Source organism: Cydia strobilella, chromosome 21 (assembly GCF_947568885.1).
Source record: "Cydia strobilella chromosome 21, ilCydStro3.1, whole genome shotgun sequence".
In the NCBI taxonomy this organism is placed as follows: Eukaryota; Metazoa; Arthropoda; class Insecta; order Lepidoptera; family Tortricidae; genus Cydia; species Cydia strobilella.
The window spans coordinates 495,426-515,586 of NC_086061.1; the positions used below are offsets into that span (position 1 = coordinate 495,426).

General features: G+C 36.1%; 2 protein-coding genes across 2 annotated transcripts in view; one reads left to right on the forward strand and one right to left on the reverse strand.

Annotated features, from left to right (window-relative positions):
* Positions 1-696: 696 nt before the first annotated feature.
* LOC134751232 (carbonyl reductase [NADPH] 3-like) lies at positions 697-1,566 on the reverse strand. Its single transcript, XM_063686616.1, has one exon. The coding sequence runs from the start codon at positions 1,564-1,566 to the stop codon at positions 697-699; it is 870 nt and encodes a 289-aa protein (XP_063542686.1).
* Positions 1,567-2,660: 1,094 nt separating this feature from the next.
* Positions 2,661-20,161, forward strand: part of LOC134751234 (orexin receptor type 2-like) — a 38,048-nt gene continuing 20,547 nt past the window's right edge. Inside the window, exons 1-3 of the mRNA XM_063686617.1 lie at positions 2,661-3,128; positions 4,774-4,930; positions 17,217-17,355. Coding sequence (XP_063542687.1) covers positions 2,661-3,128; positions 4,774-4,930; positions 17,217-17,355 — 764 coding nt within the window. The remainder of the gene's footprint in view (positions 3,129-4,773; positions 4,931-17,216; positions 17,356-20,161) is intronic.

Genomic DNA, 20,161 nt, shown 5'->3' on the forward strand with positions numbered 1-20,161 from the left:
CCTTCGGGCACGGAACCCTAAAAATCACATGGGATTGAGAACAGCTTCCAACAGAATCGCTAAAAACACCACAATGTACCTGAAAGCGTATTTTGATTGTAATACCATGTTATAAATTTGATCCGCATTTGCTATGGATTTGAGTTGCAAGTATCAAAAGTGTAATTTCTTCAACGACAAAACGTCATTTTTGACAATGACCATATCCATAACAAATCCAGATCAAATTACAACTCCTGTTCCCTATGATGTACCTAGTTATTCAGTCGACTATACAATAATAAGTAATTATATCTTGAAAACGGGCGAAGATAATTTTCCTCTACGTTATGCTTGAGTTGCTTAAGAAAACACCTAAGCTACCATACAATGACATATGTCTTTAATAATTAAGCAGTTCCCTCAATTCCTCATGCATCCCATCCTCAGATCAAGACCAAATTAATATGGCACCTCCTTTCTAACAAAAAAAAATACTCCAATTGGATCATATAAAAGCAAACTTGAGGGTGTCAATATGCTATCAAGAAATGATGTGGGTATAAAAGCAGCATGTTACATTTTACATAAGAACTTTAGAGTTAGAACTTTAGTCTCAACATAAGCTTATGTAATACAATTGTGGATTGATACACATGTAACGAAAAGAAAACAACTAATATACCAGAATCTTCAACCCAGAGCAAATCAGAAAATTTATTGCCAATACTTTTTCAACCATTCGTAATCACAATGCAGAGGTAGATCGGGGTTGCGCCAATCTTTAATTTCTTTATCAAACCAGAAATACTGTCCCTTCACCGACTGATCCACGTCCAAAGCCAAGTACGTTGGAGCTTTGCTAGATTCTTCCAATGTGAAAATACCAGCTCCAAGGGTCATGGACGTCTGAACGAATCCAGGGTGAATAGAGTTTATAGAAATATTTCTGTCAATTTCATTCTGTTGCGCAACAGACAACGCACTCACTGTTATCTTGGAAATCCTGTACGCAAGGAGCTCAGTTTGATAAAAGTCCTCAGGCTTCAAGGTGTTAGTTTTGACTGAGTTTAAGAACCAATGAACAAATTCATCTACATCTGCTCGCTTTACATGCTTATTGGTCAGCCTGGCGATCCAATCTTTGTTCCTGAGATTAGAAATATGTCCACAGTCACTGGAGATGTTTATAACTCTAGCATCCTTCTTTAGTATAGGAAAGAAATGCTCTTGAATCGTCAGGATACCGAAATAATTTGTGTTGAGAACACGTACTGCGTCTTCGTAAGATGTCTCTTCGAAATTTTCTACGGTGATAGCAGCGTTATTAACAAGAATATCCAAGCCTCCATGCAGAAGTTTTATGTGATCCGCACATTTTTTAACACTTTTTGAATCAGTGACGTCTAATTGGTGAAAGTAAGGGTTTAAACCTTTTGCTTTTAACTTTTCTACGGCGTCACGCCCTCGTTGCTCGTGTCTTGCTGTAATATAGACAGTTTCAACACCTCTTTTCAGTAATTCTTCGACAATAGCGAAACCAATGCCCTGATTCGAGCCCGTCACTAATGCCACTTTGTTGACCATGATAATGATGTTACCTGATACTTTGTTAATTACTCTTCTTAAATATAACCAATTGTCTACTTTACAAGCTGCAGATAACTGATATAAATGAATTCCGTACATTTATATACCGTATTTTGCTATCTGCCGTATAATCTGCAAATATATGTCAGGTCAATATACAGCGTGTGTTTTTGATACAATCACGTATTCGTTGTTTATTTTATTACAAATGCACGACTTTTAATGATAAGAGATGACTAATATACTAAAACAAACTAAAACGTTTAAATTTGTGATTAAATATATACGCTCTATGTGTAATTATGCATGTATTGCCTCAAACGGTAATAATAATTAATTTAAACACACCGAGGTAGACTCACCTAATTGAATGCCAATATACACCGTTCATTTGCGATACAAGAAGCTAATAATATATGGACCTCAATGAACAAGCTTTCTTATGTTTTATTAAAATATATGACTGTTTGACGCAATTGTAAAAACAATACACTCCTTTTTTGGGCAGTCGTTTAAAAAGTGTCGACTATGTACGAATTGTACGAAATACGTTACCGCTCAAAAAAGAATATGACCTCCAAATTATGACTAAATTAAAAATGTATTCAGAACAGTTTCATGTTTTTAAATCCCACGTACGTTTAAATTTGCCTTTAAAATTACGCGCTGTGTACATGCAATACAATGTAATCTCAAGATAAGGCAAATTATCAAGGCAACGCAAATTACCGTTGCAAGGTCACTTCAAATGTCTAAATCAGCATTTTGACATTTGAATAAAAAGTACCTTTCTTTGCTTTTTATACGAGTAACATTGAAATTTTGTTCTGTGAATTTGATGTTTTAAGCTATAGTAGACCTAGGTAAAAATTTCTGCGTGACAGAATACGTAACACACTGTTTTTATTGTTGCAGGTATAACAACGAAGACAGCTTATTCTCTACCTCAACATAGCAATTTCCCTTGTATCCTTAAGGACGAGGGTTCACTCGCCTACCTCAGAAGACAGCAAATACTACAAAATTAAACTAAAAAGCCGTTTTACAATATGTTTTCCCATCAAATAATATTTACAACTATAACCATCGTTATGATTATCACCCCAAGTTATGTTAACTCCAAAACAATCGAGGCCACAACAATAAGTAATTTACAAATAAACAAAAACGTAATAACGGACGAAATCAATAGAACTGATGACAACCAAATTGGTGTACCCAACGTGACATGCAGGGGAGATCCAGCGTACTGTAACATAAGCAAAGAAGAATACATAGACATGTTAAACAACTACATATTTCCAAAGCCACACGAATGGGGACTGATAGCTACACATTCAGTAGTGTTTGTGGTGGGTCTAGTAGGCAATGCCCTGGTGTGTATAGCGGTGTTCAGGAATCCTTCTATGAGAGGTTCGGTGACGTACCGCTGCCTGGTGAACCTGGCGGTGGCAGATTTTCTGGTGATACTGCTGTGCTTGCCACCGACTGTGGCCTGGGACGTCACTGAGACGTGGTTCCTGGGAGAGATATTGTGTAAAACACTTGTATACTTTCAGGTAAGACATGGTTAATAAATAATATATTACTAAAATTAGTAACGACATGTCCTCTATGTTTAATTTGATCTTACTTACTCTCGAAATTTCCCTGTGAATTTATAACCACAAGCGGTTTATTCAAATAAAAAAAACCGGCCAAGTGCGAGTCGGACTCGCGTTCCAAGGGTTCCGTACATTACACAATTTAAACAATATATTTTTTATGTGAAATGTCTAAAAAACCCGTAGGGGTCGGATCAAAAACTAAGTAATTAAGTCCGACTCACGCTTGACTGCACATTTATAATAGGTTTTCCGGTGATCTATAGGTTAAGATCTATTTTGTGTATTTTTTTCAAATTTTTTGACCCAGTAGTTTCGGAGATAAAGGGGGGGGGAATAGTCATTTTTTGCCTATTTTCTTGAATAACTTCTAAACTATTTATCTTAAAATTGTAAAAAAATATATATTTGAGATTCTGATGAAAAGCTCTTACATTTAATATGTAACACGATATAGTTTGACAAACTTTATTTTTTAATTTTCTCATTTACCCCCCAAAAGTAGCTCCCGTGGGTAAAATTTATTTGTTTACGTTATATTTCCATCTTTGGGTCACAAACTTACATATGTGTACCAAATTTCAACTTAATTGGTCCAGTAGTGTCGGAGAAAATACGCTGTGACAGACAGACGGACAGACAGACAGACGCACGAGTGATTCTATAAGGGTTCCGTTTTTCCCTTTGAGGTACGGAACCCTAACAATATCCCATACAATACCACAACAAAAGACAAACCACCAACAAACCAAATGACAACAAATAACAAATGTGAAATAAGAGCCAAGTTTAATGTTAAGACTGTGCGTCGTTTTTGACTTCGCCGGCAAAAAAAATGATATCTAAGTGGGGAGCCAAGTTCTAAATGGGGATGTAACTGTTCAGGATTTGATTTGGCTGGATTTGGATAAACGATTAATATAAGGAATATATACGAATTTTCTAAGTATATATTGTATACTAACTCCATTTTACGCGATATAATTCGTAATGTAATGTACACTACACATCTCAAGGTTAACTTTGATTAAATTAGTCTGTCTGTGACGATGGGTGCTGGTAAATGGCATAAAATTGATTTATTTGATGAATAACTATATTACAAAAGTAGATATTGTTGAAATGTAGTAAAGTAAATATGGGGGCCAAATTATATTAGGTTAGGGAGGCATTTATATGAGGACGACGCGGACGTCAGGTGCCACAGTCTGGGCTATAAATTACGTACCTATCCAATTTCCATCTGTTTTGTATCAAATTAGGTTGAAGAATAGTTATTTATTTCACAACAGGGCAAAGTTGTTGTTTAACGAACGATTCCAGAAAGTGTAATCTTGAACGTTGCGAGGATTTCAAGGCACGAGAGTTAAACACACTTTGCTACTCACGTATGTACCTACATAATATATCGTTTTTTGACACATACCTATTTGAGCATATCACCGTAATAATAGGTTTACTTATATTCTGTTTTTTTATTCCGTAGACTAAAATGACATTTCATGTGGTACTAAGAAATGTCATGTCTTACACATGAAACGTCATTTTAGACTACGGAATAAAAAAGCAGACTTATAAGTTTGTACTTTGACCCCAACAGTCGGTGTCGGTGACGGTGTCGGTCCTCACGCTGACGTTCATCGCGCTGGACCGATACTACGCCATCGTGCACCCGTTCAGCCACCGTCAGCAGAACGAGCCCATCGTGCACGTCAAAACCACCATCTGCATCATTTGGATCGTGTCGCTCTTGTTCAGTAAGTTACACTCGCGTTTTAAGTCCTCGGCAAGCTCGGCCGAATTGCACCTTCCCATACAAACGTAGCCTGACCAGTAATATATGAACATTGTCAAGGGGGCGCTGTTCATTCTCATGTATAGGGTGACAGTTCATATAGTATTGTTAGATGTTGAGGATATCTCAAACGGTCTTTTAGTTTTATTTTTAAAATATCTGACAAGTGACAGATGGTTTGCCGCGGTTTTGGACAATAATGACATTGACAGGAGATTAAGTTAAGACAGAGAGAAAAACGCAAGTTGTTGGATAAGAGATTTGTATTGTTTTAATTATAGAAAACTCAAAATAAATAATCTATTGTAAACTAATTTGGAGTTTTAGTGAGTGTCTTTTAGTATGAAAAAAATAGTTCCGGTGAAATTCCGCAACATGGCGCGTGATCATATATTCCTGGTCAGTCTTTAGTTCCGCTCTCATCTTAAAACTACGTGTTGGATTGTAATGAAACTGCATACACAATGACATGAGGTATATCTAAATCTGAAATTAGTTTATATAGCTTCAGTTTATAAAACAAACGAAATAGAGCAAAACAAGTTTTGCATGAAGAACTTAAATTCGCTGTATTTTTTTAACTATGGTATCTGAAGCTACATAAACCTTATCCTATTGTAAGTACAAAGTTTCAGAGCAATCTAGCTAGTAGTGTTAAAATGAGAGCGGAACTACGTTTGTATGGAGAACCGAGCTGGCCGGAGACCCTTAACGTTTAAAAATTACAAACGTGAATTTTCTAAAGATTTGCAGGTATAGGTAGTTTCTTTTTCTGTGACTAATGGTCAGAAATGCTCAGAAAAATTATCATCATCTTTAAACGCCAAAAAAAGGTCTGATATTCGAAATAAAATGGTTTTGTACACGACAGCCAGTGACATATTTCAGCTCCAGTCACAAACAACCATAAAAGAAGTTAGAGGTCTTTCCACCGTGACAAAAATTTTCCTTTCCTTACTGAGAAAAGTTTACGGTGTCGTCTACTTATAGCTAATGGCGCTATGAGCGTAAATGCCCCAACTGAACTTTTATTTACTTAATTTAGGAAAACTTTTACAACACTAAGGATTTTGAAATAAAACTATGAAAACGGATTATATCGCGTATATTGAATTTATAATATATCTCGACGTTTCGAACTCTTTACAGCGTTCTTGGTCAACGGGTGACTGAGGAAAACTACAAAATGCAAAAATACCCACATACTAAAAATAATGAACCATCATAGACTATAAACTTTAAGGCTGGTTGTACATGCAAAATCGGTTCATAAGGCTATACACTACAATTATTTTCAAGTAAAGATATATATAAACGCGATAAAAACTACGCCGGCTCCAACCCTACATCTCGGAACCGAAAAGGTTTAATTCCCTCCTAAATAAGGATTAACTAAGGATTTTCGTAAAAAAAAAAAACACTTCTTTCAAACTTTGTGAACAATTTTGCCTAAATCACCCGCGTTCATATAGAAACAAATTGTGCGAACAGATGGCCAATACTGAAAATTTATGAGTCAGAGATCACACAGTGAAAGAAAAGCTTTATTTTTTAGAAATATAAGTCTTTGTCTATTTTTAACCGACTTCCAAAAAGGAGAATTCGACCGTATTTTTTTCATTTTTTTTGTATGCACCTGAGAACTCCGTCATTTCAGAACTTGTTTGAAAAAAAATAATGTTTTTTTATGTTTGAATGTATTTATAGTCCCAAGTTGGTCCCATTTTTGACAAAACCTAGTTCTGATGGTGGGATCCATGAGGAAAATCTTGCAGGGATATATATAGTGACTTTAGTATTTTCATCAACAAATAAAGCATTTTCATACAAAAGAGTTCCATTTTATGAAGTGGAACTGCTGAGGATAACCAGCGAGCTGAGCACGGTAGCATTTATATCGCATGTCACCATGCCTGTCACGTTCTAACAAGTATGTAAGTGAGAAAGTGACAGGCATAGTGACAGGTGATAAAAATGCAACCATGCTGACACCGCTGAACGGGACTCTTTAACATCGGACATTTCACCTTTTGGCTATTTGTCCTCTTTGTTACATTTGTTAAGCAAGTTTTGAAGCTTTGCTTAGCTAATATTAATTTTATTTAGTTTTATTTGTGTTAAGGTCTAGTTCTGATGATGGATTTCATGAGGTTTAACTTCTTAAATATTGATAGCTTCAGATCTAGACCTTGAAACGTACTCGAAGTGCAAAAATGCTGAGTGACATGACAGTTTGGCCAGACAGGAACTGGTTTTGTAGAATAATGCATTACATATAAGAAAAAAATATCTGGGAGACCGAGCATTGCTCAGAAAACATATAAAAACTCAAAAATGCGCTTTTTTCCAGAGATAAGACCTAGCTAGATCGATTTTTCGTCCCCGAAAACCCCCATATAGCAAATTTCATCGAAATCGTTAGGGCCGTTTCCGTGATCCCCGAAATATATAAATATTTGCTCGTTTAAAGGTATAAGAATAATATTAAAACTAAAAATGCTAAAATAAAATTAATAAAAAAAAGGAAAACCGACAAAAGGGATAAAATTAAGTATCATTCCGTTTTAAATACGCTAGCAACTAATGCGTTTGAAGTCGGTGCCAAGCCAAATAGTTACTATACTGATTAATAATACCCCTAAGCAACTAATGGGCAGCTTTCTTTCTTCCTTTCTTATCGAACTTCACCAGGGTTGGCATTCGGTTGGTCAGCGTGTTTACGCTTTTAAGATTTGGTAATGATACTTTACGAGTATTTTTAAAGAAATTTCTTTTTGAGGTACAATTTATTTGGTTGTAATGTGTATTTTAGGAATGCTGGCAGTTTGGAAATTGTATGTCGAGAATTTTTAGGGTTCCGTACCCAAATGGGACCCTATTACTAAGACTCCGCTGTCTGTCTAAGCGGCTGTGCAAGTCGGACTCGCGCACGAAAGGTTCAGTACCGTACCACGCAAAAACAGCAAAAAAATCACGTTTGTTGTATGGAAGCTCCACTAAAATATTTATTTTATTCTGTTACTAGTATTTGTCGTTATAGCGGCAACAGAAATACATCATCTGTGAAAATTTCAACTGTCTAAAACTATGAAAATATTATATCGCGTATATTGAATTTATAATACATCTCGACGTTTCGAACCCTTTACAGCGTTCGTGGTCAACGGGTGACAGGAAAAATTACAAAGTGCAAATATTCCCACATACTAAAAATAATGAACAATCATAGACTATAAACTTTAAGGCTGGTTCAATATACGCGATATAATCCATTTTCATAGTTTTATTTCATGAGTAATTATCGCAGTAACCGAAGACAATATTCAACTGTCTATCACAGTTCATGAGAACATCCGATTTTTATAATTTAAACCTGAGAAAATTTTCAGTTTAGAATTTTGTTCGACATTCAATGTGCCCTCAGTTGACAACACAGTTATACCAGGCTACGAGCATGATCTTGAAATGACATCCACTTCTCGTGCGACTGTCTAATAAGTTTAATAAAACTATGAAAACGGATTATATCGCGTACATTGAATTTATAATACATCCCGACGTTTCGAACTCTTTACAGCGTTCGTGGTCAACGGGTGACTGAGGAAAAATTACAAAATGCAAAAATACCCACATACTAAAATAATGAACAATCATAGACTACAAACTTTAAGGCTGGTTGTACATGCAAAATCGGTTCATAAGGCTAGGCCAGCCTTAAAGTTTGTAGTCTATGATTGTTCATTATTTTAGTATGTGGGTATTTTTGCATTTTGTAATTTTTCCTCAGTCACCCGTTGATCACGAACGCTGTAAAGAGTTCGAAACGTCGGGATGTATTATAAATTCAATGTACGCGATATAATCCGTTTTCATAGTTTTATTTCATGAGTAACTATCGCGGTAACCGAAGACAATATTAAGTTTAATAAATTTAGTAGGTGTCATACAAAATATAGGTACTACATTAGCCTCATGCATGAAGTTTATATTTGAGCGAAATATGTTTTATTCGGATGTATGTTACCGTTATATCATGTTACATTATACATACATATGCATTTCCGTTTTTAAATTATCATTTAATTACTTAAAAATATAAATAAAAAGTACAAAAATTTGCCCGTGAAAAGCTAGTGAGCGAAACGCTCGAAACGCCACGTGACGTCACGCGTTCGACAGATTAGTGTCATTAGTAGCAAACGTCAGTTGGGCCGCCCAACGTGTGACGTCATCACGCTCTGTCGAATTCGCGCCAAAAATTATGAGCGTTTCAACCGCTCAAAAATTTTCAATATTTTAAATATTTTTTAATAAAATAATGTTAAGGTTTACAAAAGTATTTTTATCATTTCCGGTGTTCCAACGATATAAATTATGAATCCAAAAATAAAAATAAATTCATGCATGGAGCTAATTCCAACAGTTTTTCTGATAGGTATGAATTTGGCAAAAGTCTCATAATAGCTTAAAGTTTTAAAATCAGTTTAACAAACTCGCGATTTCTAATTTATCAAATTACCAAAGAAGCGCCTTAAACTGCTGCGTCTGAATAAATAGGGTAATCGTCTTTGTAATTAGTCACGACTAAACAAATGATTAATTGGGTAAATTAGGTCGCCTCGAAGTTTGTAAATGGGTTAAGCTTTGAATAAACTCTAGGGAATAAGGACATGTGGAGCTTATTGGCACGTGGATGCGTGAAATGTTGGACTTTTGTCCTCGTTTCTAAACAGTCGTACCCATACAAAACTAGTTAATACCTCAATGTAACCACAAATGCTAATGTTCTATTAAAACTTTGCCGACACGAATAAGGTACCGTAAATCCATTCAATTATAGTCCACAAGTGACGTTATTAGTATGTAGGTATTCAAAGTTCAAAGTTCAAATATACTTTATTCGTGTAGGCCTAGCAACAAGCACTTATGAATGGTGAATAATATTCGTCGGGTGACAAGCTAAAGTCACTAAGTACCACCACAAGCTCATAGCCGTGAACCGTATTATTATCCGTATAAGGTTGATTTTTGTTTAATTATTTTTCAGTACCTAATTAGTGAGTTTCCTTGACACCTGACGATATGTACGTATATATATATTATCTTAAGGTAATTATCGGAGCAATTTATTGATGTTAAATATCAAGGTTCTTTTATATGTTCTCTGTTTTTTCTTCCATTTATAAAACTCTTTAGCCAAAGAATTACGACATTCAAATAATTATTGAAATAATACTTACAACGAAACAAAGGTACCTTTTTGAGTATATTTTGGACTATAGTTAGCTTTTGGATTATACGAGTAGTTGGGTGATTTAAAATTAAAATTAAAAAATAAATAAAAAGTAATTTATTGTCGCAAAAAACAGAAAACTTCAAAAAACAGCAATGGTCAAAGAAAAATAAAGCACAAATATTTCACGGTAGCTAAAGGTAGTCACACAGCTCTGATAACTGACTCAGTCTGTTTAAGTGATTATATTTTTAAGGTTTCGTTGTCTACAAAAAATCTGCTGCCTGTCGGTTCCTTATCCGGTCGCAGCTTAGCCCGGTGGCCCTTAGTGCAAGAAATTTTTTATTTAGCATTAATTGAGGAGTCTTTTCAAAACGGTTTATTTCTCTATGAAAACCATACAAAAATAAGCCTTGTGTGTCTTTTCACAAGGCTTATTTTTGTATGGTTTTCATAGAGAAATAAACCCTTTTGAAAAGACATTCCTCAATTTAAATTTTAATTACGCTAAAAAGGTGGTAAAATATAATCTACTTAAAAATGATGAGCGTGGGTTGTAATCCGAAATAATGAATGAAAGGGCAATTTACCTTTTAAATTAATGTTTAAAAAAATATAAATATTTATATATTTATTTAACCTTTATTGCACAATACAAGAAAGTACAAATGGCGGGCCTAATGCCTTAAGGCATTCTCTACCAGTCAACCATTACCGGCATTTGCAACCAAATATTCACAATGGGTACGTAAAATTACAAAAATAACGACAACCAAACTGAAATAAAAACCTGAAGTAAGCATCTTAGGACCTCACGTCTCATTACGTTCATGACGTGGGCGAGCGCTTACTTAATTGATTCAATTACGAAATTGACCAATTTCATGTATCCCGGTAAGGTCAACCGCGACATTGTTCCGATTTTATACGGAACAAACCTGATCGCCCTAACAAAAAAGGTTGGTGGCGTAAGACCAATTGCCGTTGGTACACTACACATAGACGTCTTTTTGAGCAAGTCCAGCTTGGTATCGGTGTGAGGGGAGGCTGTGAAGCTTTGAAGGCAGCTTCACTGCTTTACGCACACCCCTTTCCTGCGGGCCTTGCGATGTTCCGGTCAAAATTGACGTTAGGAATGCGTTTAATTCAGTTCAAAGAGACGTTTTGCTGGCGCAGGTTATGAATAATGTTCCGAAAATTTACAATTATCTTCTCTGTTATGCAGATCCTACAAAATTGGTTTATCGTGAGAAAGTTTTATCCGGGCATGACATTTTCTTTGGAGGTACATTTTTGAATTTAAAAATATAAAATGATTAGACTCCGGACTTTTGTTGCAATGACGTCACAATAGGGTAGTTTGGGGAGTAAATGGAGCGGTGTTAATTAATACGATTAGGCTAACGGTTTTTAACGGAATAAATTTTAATAACTTCACATCACGATAAAAATTAGCTAGTAAATTGAATTAATTGATCAATATTATCTTTTGGTATATTACTGCAAACCACACGTTTAACTGGTTTTTGACTAACAAAGAGTGAGCGACCGAAAAAACCAAAGTTCCATTCAGTAAATGGAATAGAAGAGCATAATAATATATCCTGCAAAGTTTGCAACACTAGCTATAGATAGGTACATAGAGTAACCGTCAACGCCATCTATACGACAGTAGGCCAAAGCTAGTAGCGCCCTCTGATCGAGAATCAAATTTTCTTGATTTTCGAGGCACGTTTTTTCCTTAGACTGAATCCACCTATTACGGAGTTATATCTATCTTTGATAGGTATATATGTTCAAACCTTATAATTCTTATAAAAGTTGTGTAATGAAAGTTGTAGTAAAATGTACCTTAACCGTTTACTAATTCGCACACGTGGCAGCGCACTGTCGACACCGAGCTGCGGGCAGCTGGACTGTTGGAGGGACGCGGAGCGCGAAGCATAAGACAGGAGCGGATGGCGACGTCTCACGAAGGCCCTCAGTACCAATGGGATACCATAGGACGGCAACACACAAAAACCGTTTCTATATTAGTGTCTACAGAAAAGCGCCAGTTTTCCGGAACGTTTTTACTCGAAATTAATTTTCAACAAGCAGAAACGTCTGCGAATGATGCTTTAAGCTTAGAATAAATTTAAAAGTGGAAAAAATTACTGCCTTGGGTGAGACTTGAACTCACGGCCTCTGGATCGATACTCCAGCGCTCTGCCAACTGAGCTACCAAGACGGCATTAGTCAGCAAATCTTCCCACCATATGCGTCTAGGGGACTCTAGCGACATCTACCGTAAGAGCGTTACACTTCTTAAATGGCCACTGGAGTTCCAAGTCATATTGGAAATTCACCAGTCACGATGTGCTACCCATTCTTAATTATTTTTTCATGACTCATGCTCTGAAAGAGGGTCATAGTTGTTCTAAAAGGTGTGCAGAAACTAATACGTGCCTGCACTAGAGCATTTTACGTTCGAAGTACGATTTTGTAATAGTTATTTACGATACAAGTGCGGAAAAGAGGAAATTCGAAACGAGTGGCGATAAATTAAAACACGACCGCAGGGAGTGTTTTAAATCGACACGAGTTGCGAATTACCTTTTCGCACGTGTATCGTACAACGTTTTACAGTACATATGGCCCTTTAAACTTTCGACATATGCACGAAAAGTGCTCATTCCCGCACTAGTGCGAAAAAGTAGCACCATATGTACTGTAAAAAATTTTTACGATAAGTAATTGAAATTTGAGTTTAAATGGATTTGTTATACAATTTCCATTCTTATATTTGACTCTCCATTCCATAAATAACGATAATTCTGCGTAATTGTTAATTGAAAATACCCTCAAGAAATACTATACAAATGTATACTTAGTCGTTTAAAAAAAAAACATTCATTTTACTTTCCTCGTATTCGAAATGAAAAGTAGATTGTTTAACTAGGATGAATGAGCCTCGAACTATTGGCGCTCTCACTGCGTTCGAGCGCCAAAATACCTCGGCAGAAATGAGTGCCTTTCATCCCTTGGTTAACAATCTACTATTTAACAAGCAGAAACGTCTGCGAACGACGCTATTAAGCTTAGAATGAGTTTAAAAGCGGAGTAATGATTTTTACTCGATACACTAAGGAGTTTTGAATGATTCACGGTTAGGTCGTTTCACTAGACTTATATTGACCGGGATATAGACCGTGATTACCTTTTGTGCTATACAAAAGTAGTGTGAAATGTCGTTGGACAGAAGTCACAGAATGGACATAACACGGACAGACCTATGAAGTGCCAATTTGAACTTCTTTTATTTTATTTTATTATAAACTGATCGGCGATTGGCCCTAGTCACACCTGATGGAAAGTGAAGACGGCCTAAGATGGAGCTCACCGGCTCAGTAACAGCCTAATCACTCTTGTTTTAAAGAGACCGAGGTCATATTATAATAAAAGTATATTGCGCAGATCATACAATAAACTCATACATAACGCAACATTATTTACGCTATTGGTTGTAAATCTTTGCATACCGTGCAATGCCACGTTTTATTGAGATACACTGCAAATTTACTACATGAAAATCTACGATTCCGACAATAAATTTATCCCAACATTTCAATTGGAGAAGACCATCTATAATAGAAGATCGCCTACTAGCTCTGTCGTCACCTTTAACGCTGCGTTTGTACTACTCCATTTACATAATGTCAGTAAAGCAGAAGGAATGTAGCTTTTGCTTTCTGTGTCTGAGCGACGTCCCAAACAAATACAAGAGTCCTCGCCCTAAGACGATGACGATTGTTATTGTTGGGGTGTTGTGGGCCTGTGAGTGTCACGTCGACCAAGCAGTGATATATTGTGACGGCCCTTTAAAGTTCATTACTAATGCCCGTTGAGTCCAGAAAATTCCAGATTCTTTGGGCCGTAATGTTCTGTACCTCATAGGGTTGCAGTATGTGCCGCCCTAAGTGGATACTTCTTTTTGACATTAGTGATGACGATAGTTCTTACCCGCAATAAACTTTATATGCCGGTTTTGACCACATTGACCATATAATAACAAATTCAAATCTTACAGCAACTACTATTTACTCCTGTTATAAATTTCAATGTGTTGTAAATTTAAAACTTATTTTTTAATGCAGTTGCTCAAAAAGTGCTACTTTTCGTGGCTGTTTAGCGTGCGGAAAGTTGATTTTCGCGAACTAGTGCTTTTTACTTTTCCAATTTGTTTAAATTTTTACTTGTTCCAATTCATGACTACTTATTGATGAGTGTTAATATTAGTTTCCTTTAAACGTCGTAATCAACATAAAAACCTACTGTTAATGTAAGAATACGAAAAATATGCATATTTCATATTTTATTACTTACCTCCTTATAAGTATTATAACACGTTTATTTTTTAATGTTGAAAAACCGTTCTTAATCAGTTGTCTGAATGGAACGGAACGCCTGTCAAAGAAGAGGCGTATTTTCTTACTGCAAGAATGTTTTAAGTTTCCAAAGGCAACATTCGATATTGTTTTTATAAATATACGATACACAAATAATCGTAAATAACGATATTTAGGTAATAATCAGAGTTTTACTCCTGTTATTATTTGTATACCTCATTTTGTTTGCGTTATCCATCATTTCGTTAAAAAATATTTCATCAATTCAGTTCGATACCTAATAAAAGAAGATGAAATAAAACGATTTTAATATCCAACGCAAGCCTGTGGGATTACAGGTGACTCGAGTTTGAAATACTCGCTTTACATGCCTACGCACAATGTTTCCCTAAAGAAAGCCTCTTTGTACTTGTATAGGGCGCAATAAATTATAAAATTCCAACGAAAATGAAAGTTGGAAAAATATATTATGAGAACAGGTAAGGACGCCTCCGTGTTTAATAATTAAATTATACGTTATTACTACAAATCCCGGTGTTATACAAGTATTTCTTATTTTTCAAAATAAATGAGCAATATTTTCTATCCAACTCTGAAACAAATCAAATTATTTAATAAACTATTTTGATCACACTACTATATATAAATTACAAACTGAAATAGATATCATACACTAAAAAGTGTCCAAGTCCACCGGCGGCCAAGAGCATGTCGGGCCATGCTCAGTGTAGGGTTCCGTAGTTACCCTTCCGTCAGAATATTTTAAGTTATTAGTGTAGCGCGAAGCGAAAACATTTAGATTGCCATATTCATGAAATAACATATTTTAGCAAACTGCAGTAATTGTTAAATGATTTGTTCATTAAAGTATGAAAATCAGCGGGATTGCCTCTTACTTTTAAATTTTTTACTTTTTCGTTCTAAAATTACCATCAGTCAACGGCATTACTCATACAGCCAACATAACTGTTTTAGAAAATCTTATACCTTTAAACGAACAATTCTTGTATATATCTATCTATCTATATATATTTATATATTTCGGGGATCTTGGAAACTGCTCTAACGATTTTGATAAAATTTGCTATATGGGGATTTCCGGGGGCAAAAAATCGATCTAGCTAGGTCTTATTTCTGGGAAAACGCGTATTTTATAGTTTTTATATGTTTTCCGAGCAAAGCTTAGTCTTCCAGATATTTTAAATATTAAACACTGGTTGCGTCAAATAAATAATTTTATCTTATATTAATATTAAAAATCCACTTAATTTCGTAATAACATTTAAGTGTGGCTGTACGTCTTTTTACTATGAAAGGGAGACTTTTTGCCATAACTCAAAAACGGTTTAATTGATCATGTCCACTATAGTTTTCGTTTAGTCTTTCTTAAGCTCTATCTTCACTTTTTTTTCATATTTTTTGGACCCATAGTTCAAAAGTTAGAGGGGGGAGGGGCACAATTTTTTTTTCACCTCAGCAGCTCTAACAAGTGTACTTTGCTGCTTAAAAACGTTTAGAACCCTTTACAGCGTTCGTGGTCAACGGGTGACTGAGGAAAAACTACAAAGTGCAAAAATACCCACATACTAAAAATAATAAACCATCATAGACTAAGGCTAGTTGTACATGCAAAATCGGTTCATAAGGTTAGTTATATAATCCGTTTTCATAGTTTTATTTCATGAGTAACTATCGCGGTAACAAAAGACAATATTTTGTTAATAATGTTTTATTTATTATGTTTATGTCCATTTTATATAAATAAAACTGCAAAACATCGTTTATTGTTTTTTTTTATAGGCGTAGTGGCATGAGGCATGAATGCCATTACCGCATTAGTTAGTTTTTTTAAATGGCTGAATGCCATGATGGTGTGTCACAAATATCTGTGAAATGGAAATTAAAAGACCGGACAAGTGCGAGTCAGACTCGCCCACCGAGGGGTCCGTACTTTTTAGTATGTATTTCTTGTTATAGCGGCAACAGAAATACATCATCTGTGAAAATTTCAACTGCCTAGCTATCACGGTTGATGAGATACAGCCTGGTGACAGACGGACAGACGGACAGAGGAGTCTTAGTAATAGGGTCCCGTTTTTACCCTTTGGGTACGGAACCCTAAAAAGAGCACTTTTCCGGCCTAGGCCTGCAATTTTGTATGAAATTTTATTAGACGTCTAGTCTAGCCGCGCCTGAAACGTGACACTTCGCAGCCAAGGAACAACATAATATCAATATTTCATTGCATGTTTGTATCGAGAGCTCGAAAACAATACAAAAGGTAATTACGGTCCATATCCCGGTCAGTAATAAGTAGTTTTTGTGGCATGTTTTAAAGAACTGGAATTGTATCAACATCTTCTTGCCGCGCGGGTTTTGCGAACTACCCGCACTTGATCTTGATTATTAACTTGTACGCTAGGGTTGCACTTTGCCTACACGCAACATCCGATGGTATGTGGTGGGATGTTTTTTCCCCCTTACATTTGCTAACCATGTTAGGTTTAAAATTATGAGTGAAAATCGTGTTAGTTTAAATAAGTATATAATTCACGATTTCCACATTTCATCCATATGGATGAATATTTGCATGAATATAATATATTAACTTTTATTTTAATTCGTAGACTGCCCGGACCTGATTTCCCTGACGACCGTGCAAGAGCCTCTACGTTTCGATCTGCCGCACATGGTGCAGTGTCAACCCACCTGGTCCGCCCACGCGGATCTCGTCTGGCACGTCATCAAAATGGTCTTTATGTACGCGTAAGTGTCATTGCCTTAATTTTGAGATTTAATTTGAAAACTCGCAATAGTACATTTCGATGCTAGTGCGGAAAGTATGTCATTACTCCACGAGTACCGAGATATCTTGCCACGAGCCGTAGGCGAGTGGCAAGACTCGGGACGAGTAAAGAATGACATTTCCGCACGTGTATCGAACGACGTTTTTTAATATAGTTGCGAAAAAATAAGAAAAACAACAAGTAAGGAATTCGAAACTTTTATATTATTAATTCTGTGACATCATTGACATTGACATTATGAAGAGGTGTTTTTTTAGCCGAGTGTTATTATTATTGAACCCACTTCAATGAGTTTTTTTTTTAAATGCATGTTCTATAAGACAGAAACAATTGTAAATATTATTGTACTATTATTACCCAAATATCGTTAATTACGATTATTTGTGTATCATACATTTATAAAAACAATATCGAATGTATGTTCCCTTTGGAAAGCAGAAAGAAAAAAACGCCTCTTCTTTGACAGGCGTTCCGTTCCATTCAGACTTATTAAGAACGGTTTTTCAATATTCAATATAAAAAAATACACGTGTTATAATGATGAATATGAAATATGTATATTCTTCGTATTCTTACATTAACAGTAGGTTTTTATGTTGATTACGACGTTTAAAGGAAACTAATATTAACACCCATCAATAAGTAGTCATGAATTGGAACAAGAATAAATTTAAAAAAGTTGGAAAATTAAAAAGCACTAGTTCGCGAAAACCAACTTTCCGCACTCTAAACATAAAGTAGCACTTTTTGAGCAACTGTATTAAAAACTGAGTTACCTAAGCAAGTCCTAGGTTCCGTTTCAGTACCGTTTTTCTAGTATGGTCGTATAAGTATGTACTTGCCTACTTGTATTAGGTCCTCACTTCATCAGCCTCGTCAGATCCACAGCGCAGGCTTCGTCATCTAACAGAAAGCTCATCCACCTTATTATTAAAGGACATCACTTCATCAGCCTCTGGAAATACAACACCATTCGATTTGTATACCAATATATTACGCTTCTTCAATTTATCCAATACTTATCTTTTTTTTTTACAAAAGTACCAGCCTTTACGTGCTCGATCATCTTGACTCTGCAGAATACCCGCCTGTTATTTTAATTGAAAATCGGCCAAGTGCGAGTCGGACACGCGCACGAAGGTACGGAACCATAACGAAAAAAAAAACAGCAAAAAAATCACGTTTGTTGTATGGGAGCCCCATTTAAATATTTATATTATTCTGTTTTTAGTATTTGTTGTTATAGCGGCAACATAAATACATCATCTGTAAAAATTTCAATTGTCTAGCTACCACGGTTCATGAGATACAGCCTGGTGACAGACGGACAGACGGACAGCGGAGTCTTAGTAATAGGGTCCCGTTTTTACCCTTTGGGTACGGAACCCTAAAAATCAATTCTTAGCCCCATTTTATTTGTTTTATTTAAAAAGATTGCTAGTGTTGCTAACACTTGGTAGTACGGAATTTATACCTACTTTTTTAGGATTTCCCAGTATTTATGCGTTTAACTCTTCAATTATCTGTTACATCATGATTCTTAGACGAGACGCGTTATAGAATGATGTATTTTTAAGCAAACAAGCATGGTCGGTCTCGGTTTGCACTTATTTAATACAGTAAATATTTACGTACAAAAATGTTTGATGGGGAAATGAAAATAGGTGGTTGAACAGTAATATCTAAGATTTAATATAATGATGCTTGGAATATAATCAAACGAGCAGGCGAAGCGAAGCAAAGTTCTTACATTCCACTTTACACGGCTGGCTAGGGGCACGTCTCGGCATTTCGATGTTTTTAACCTGAACCACAAAGGACTTAAGTAAATTTGTTCAAATTTAAATGAAATTGTGTAGTTGAGGGCATAAATTTATAGTCATTAAATTATGAGCAGGCTCGATCCAGGGGTTATGGAGCTAGTAGACCCTAGAAGGCCTAACCTATTGTGAGAGATCTTGCTATACTGGTCAACTCCTTTGTAAGAAAGTAAGCGTGGCCATGGTGTAGGTATATGGGTAGGGTAGGTGTGGACTGTTGTCTGGTCACTTTTTACAGCAACAAACGTCTGGATGTATTATAAATTCAATATACGCGATATAATCCGTTTTCATAGTTTGTATTTCATTTTAACTTTGAATCAAGATGTATATACAATATTTTATAATTGCTTTCGTATGTCCGAATGTTCTCCTCTACAGGTCGCATTACTCAACCGATTCTCGTGAAATTTTGTGACCAGGTTCGACGATTCATTTTAAATTAAAGCTAAAGAGTCTAATTCCATTTTTGAAAGTAACCTAAAATTAAAACTGCCTAAAAAACTAAAACTAATACCTAAAAAAAAACTAAGACCTATGTATATATTAGGCTACATCACCCAGGTCCGAGCCCTGTGGAAGGGTTCCCATAAGGCTGGCTGCGTTCCCCCTTTGGAAGGCTATGCCGATCCGTTGGGCGAGGAACGAGCCAGCCCTACGGTCCCCGGTGACTTCACAGATTTATCTAGCCAGCTGCCAGAATAATTTGTGAGCGCCTGGGCACCACGGTCCAAGAGTCTCGACTGCAAATGCCGCAAATATATGCCGGTCAGTGAGAGCCATATATATGCGGCATTTTGCCGCCTCAGCCGCTGCGGCCGCCCCGCCCGCTCTCAATGATGTTGAACCTAGATGGGACGGTGCCAGGGTCCCACGTTGCGCCCCAAATAAGGGGCCGTCCGACACTCCAGGGCACAAGAGTCATTCCGTCGGGTCTCTTTCCAT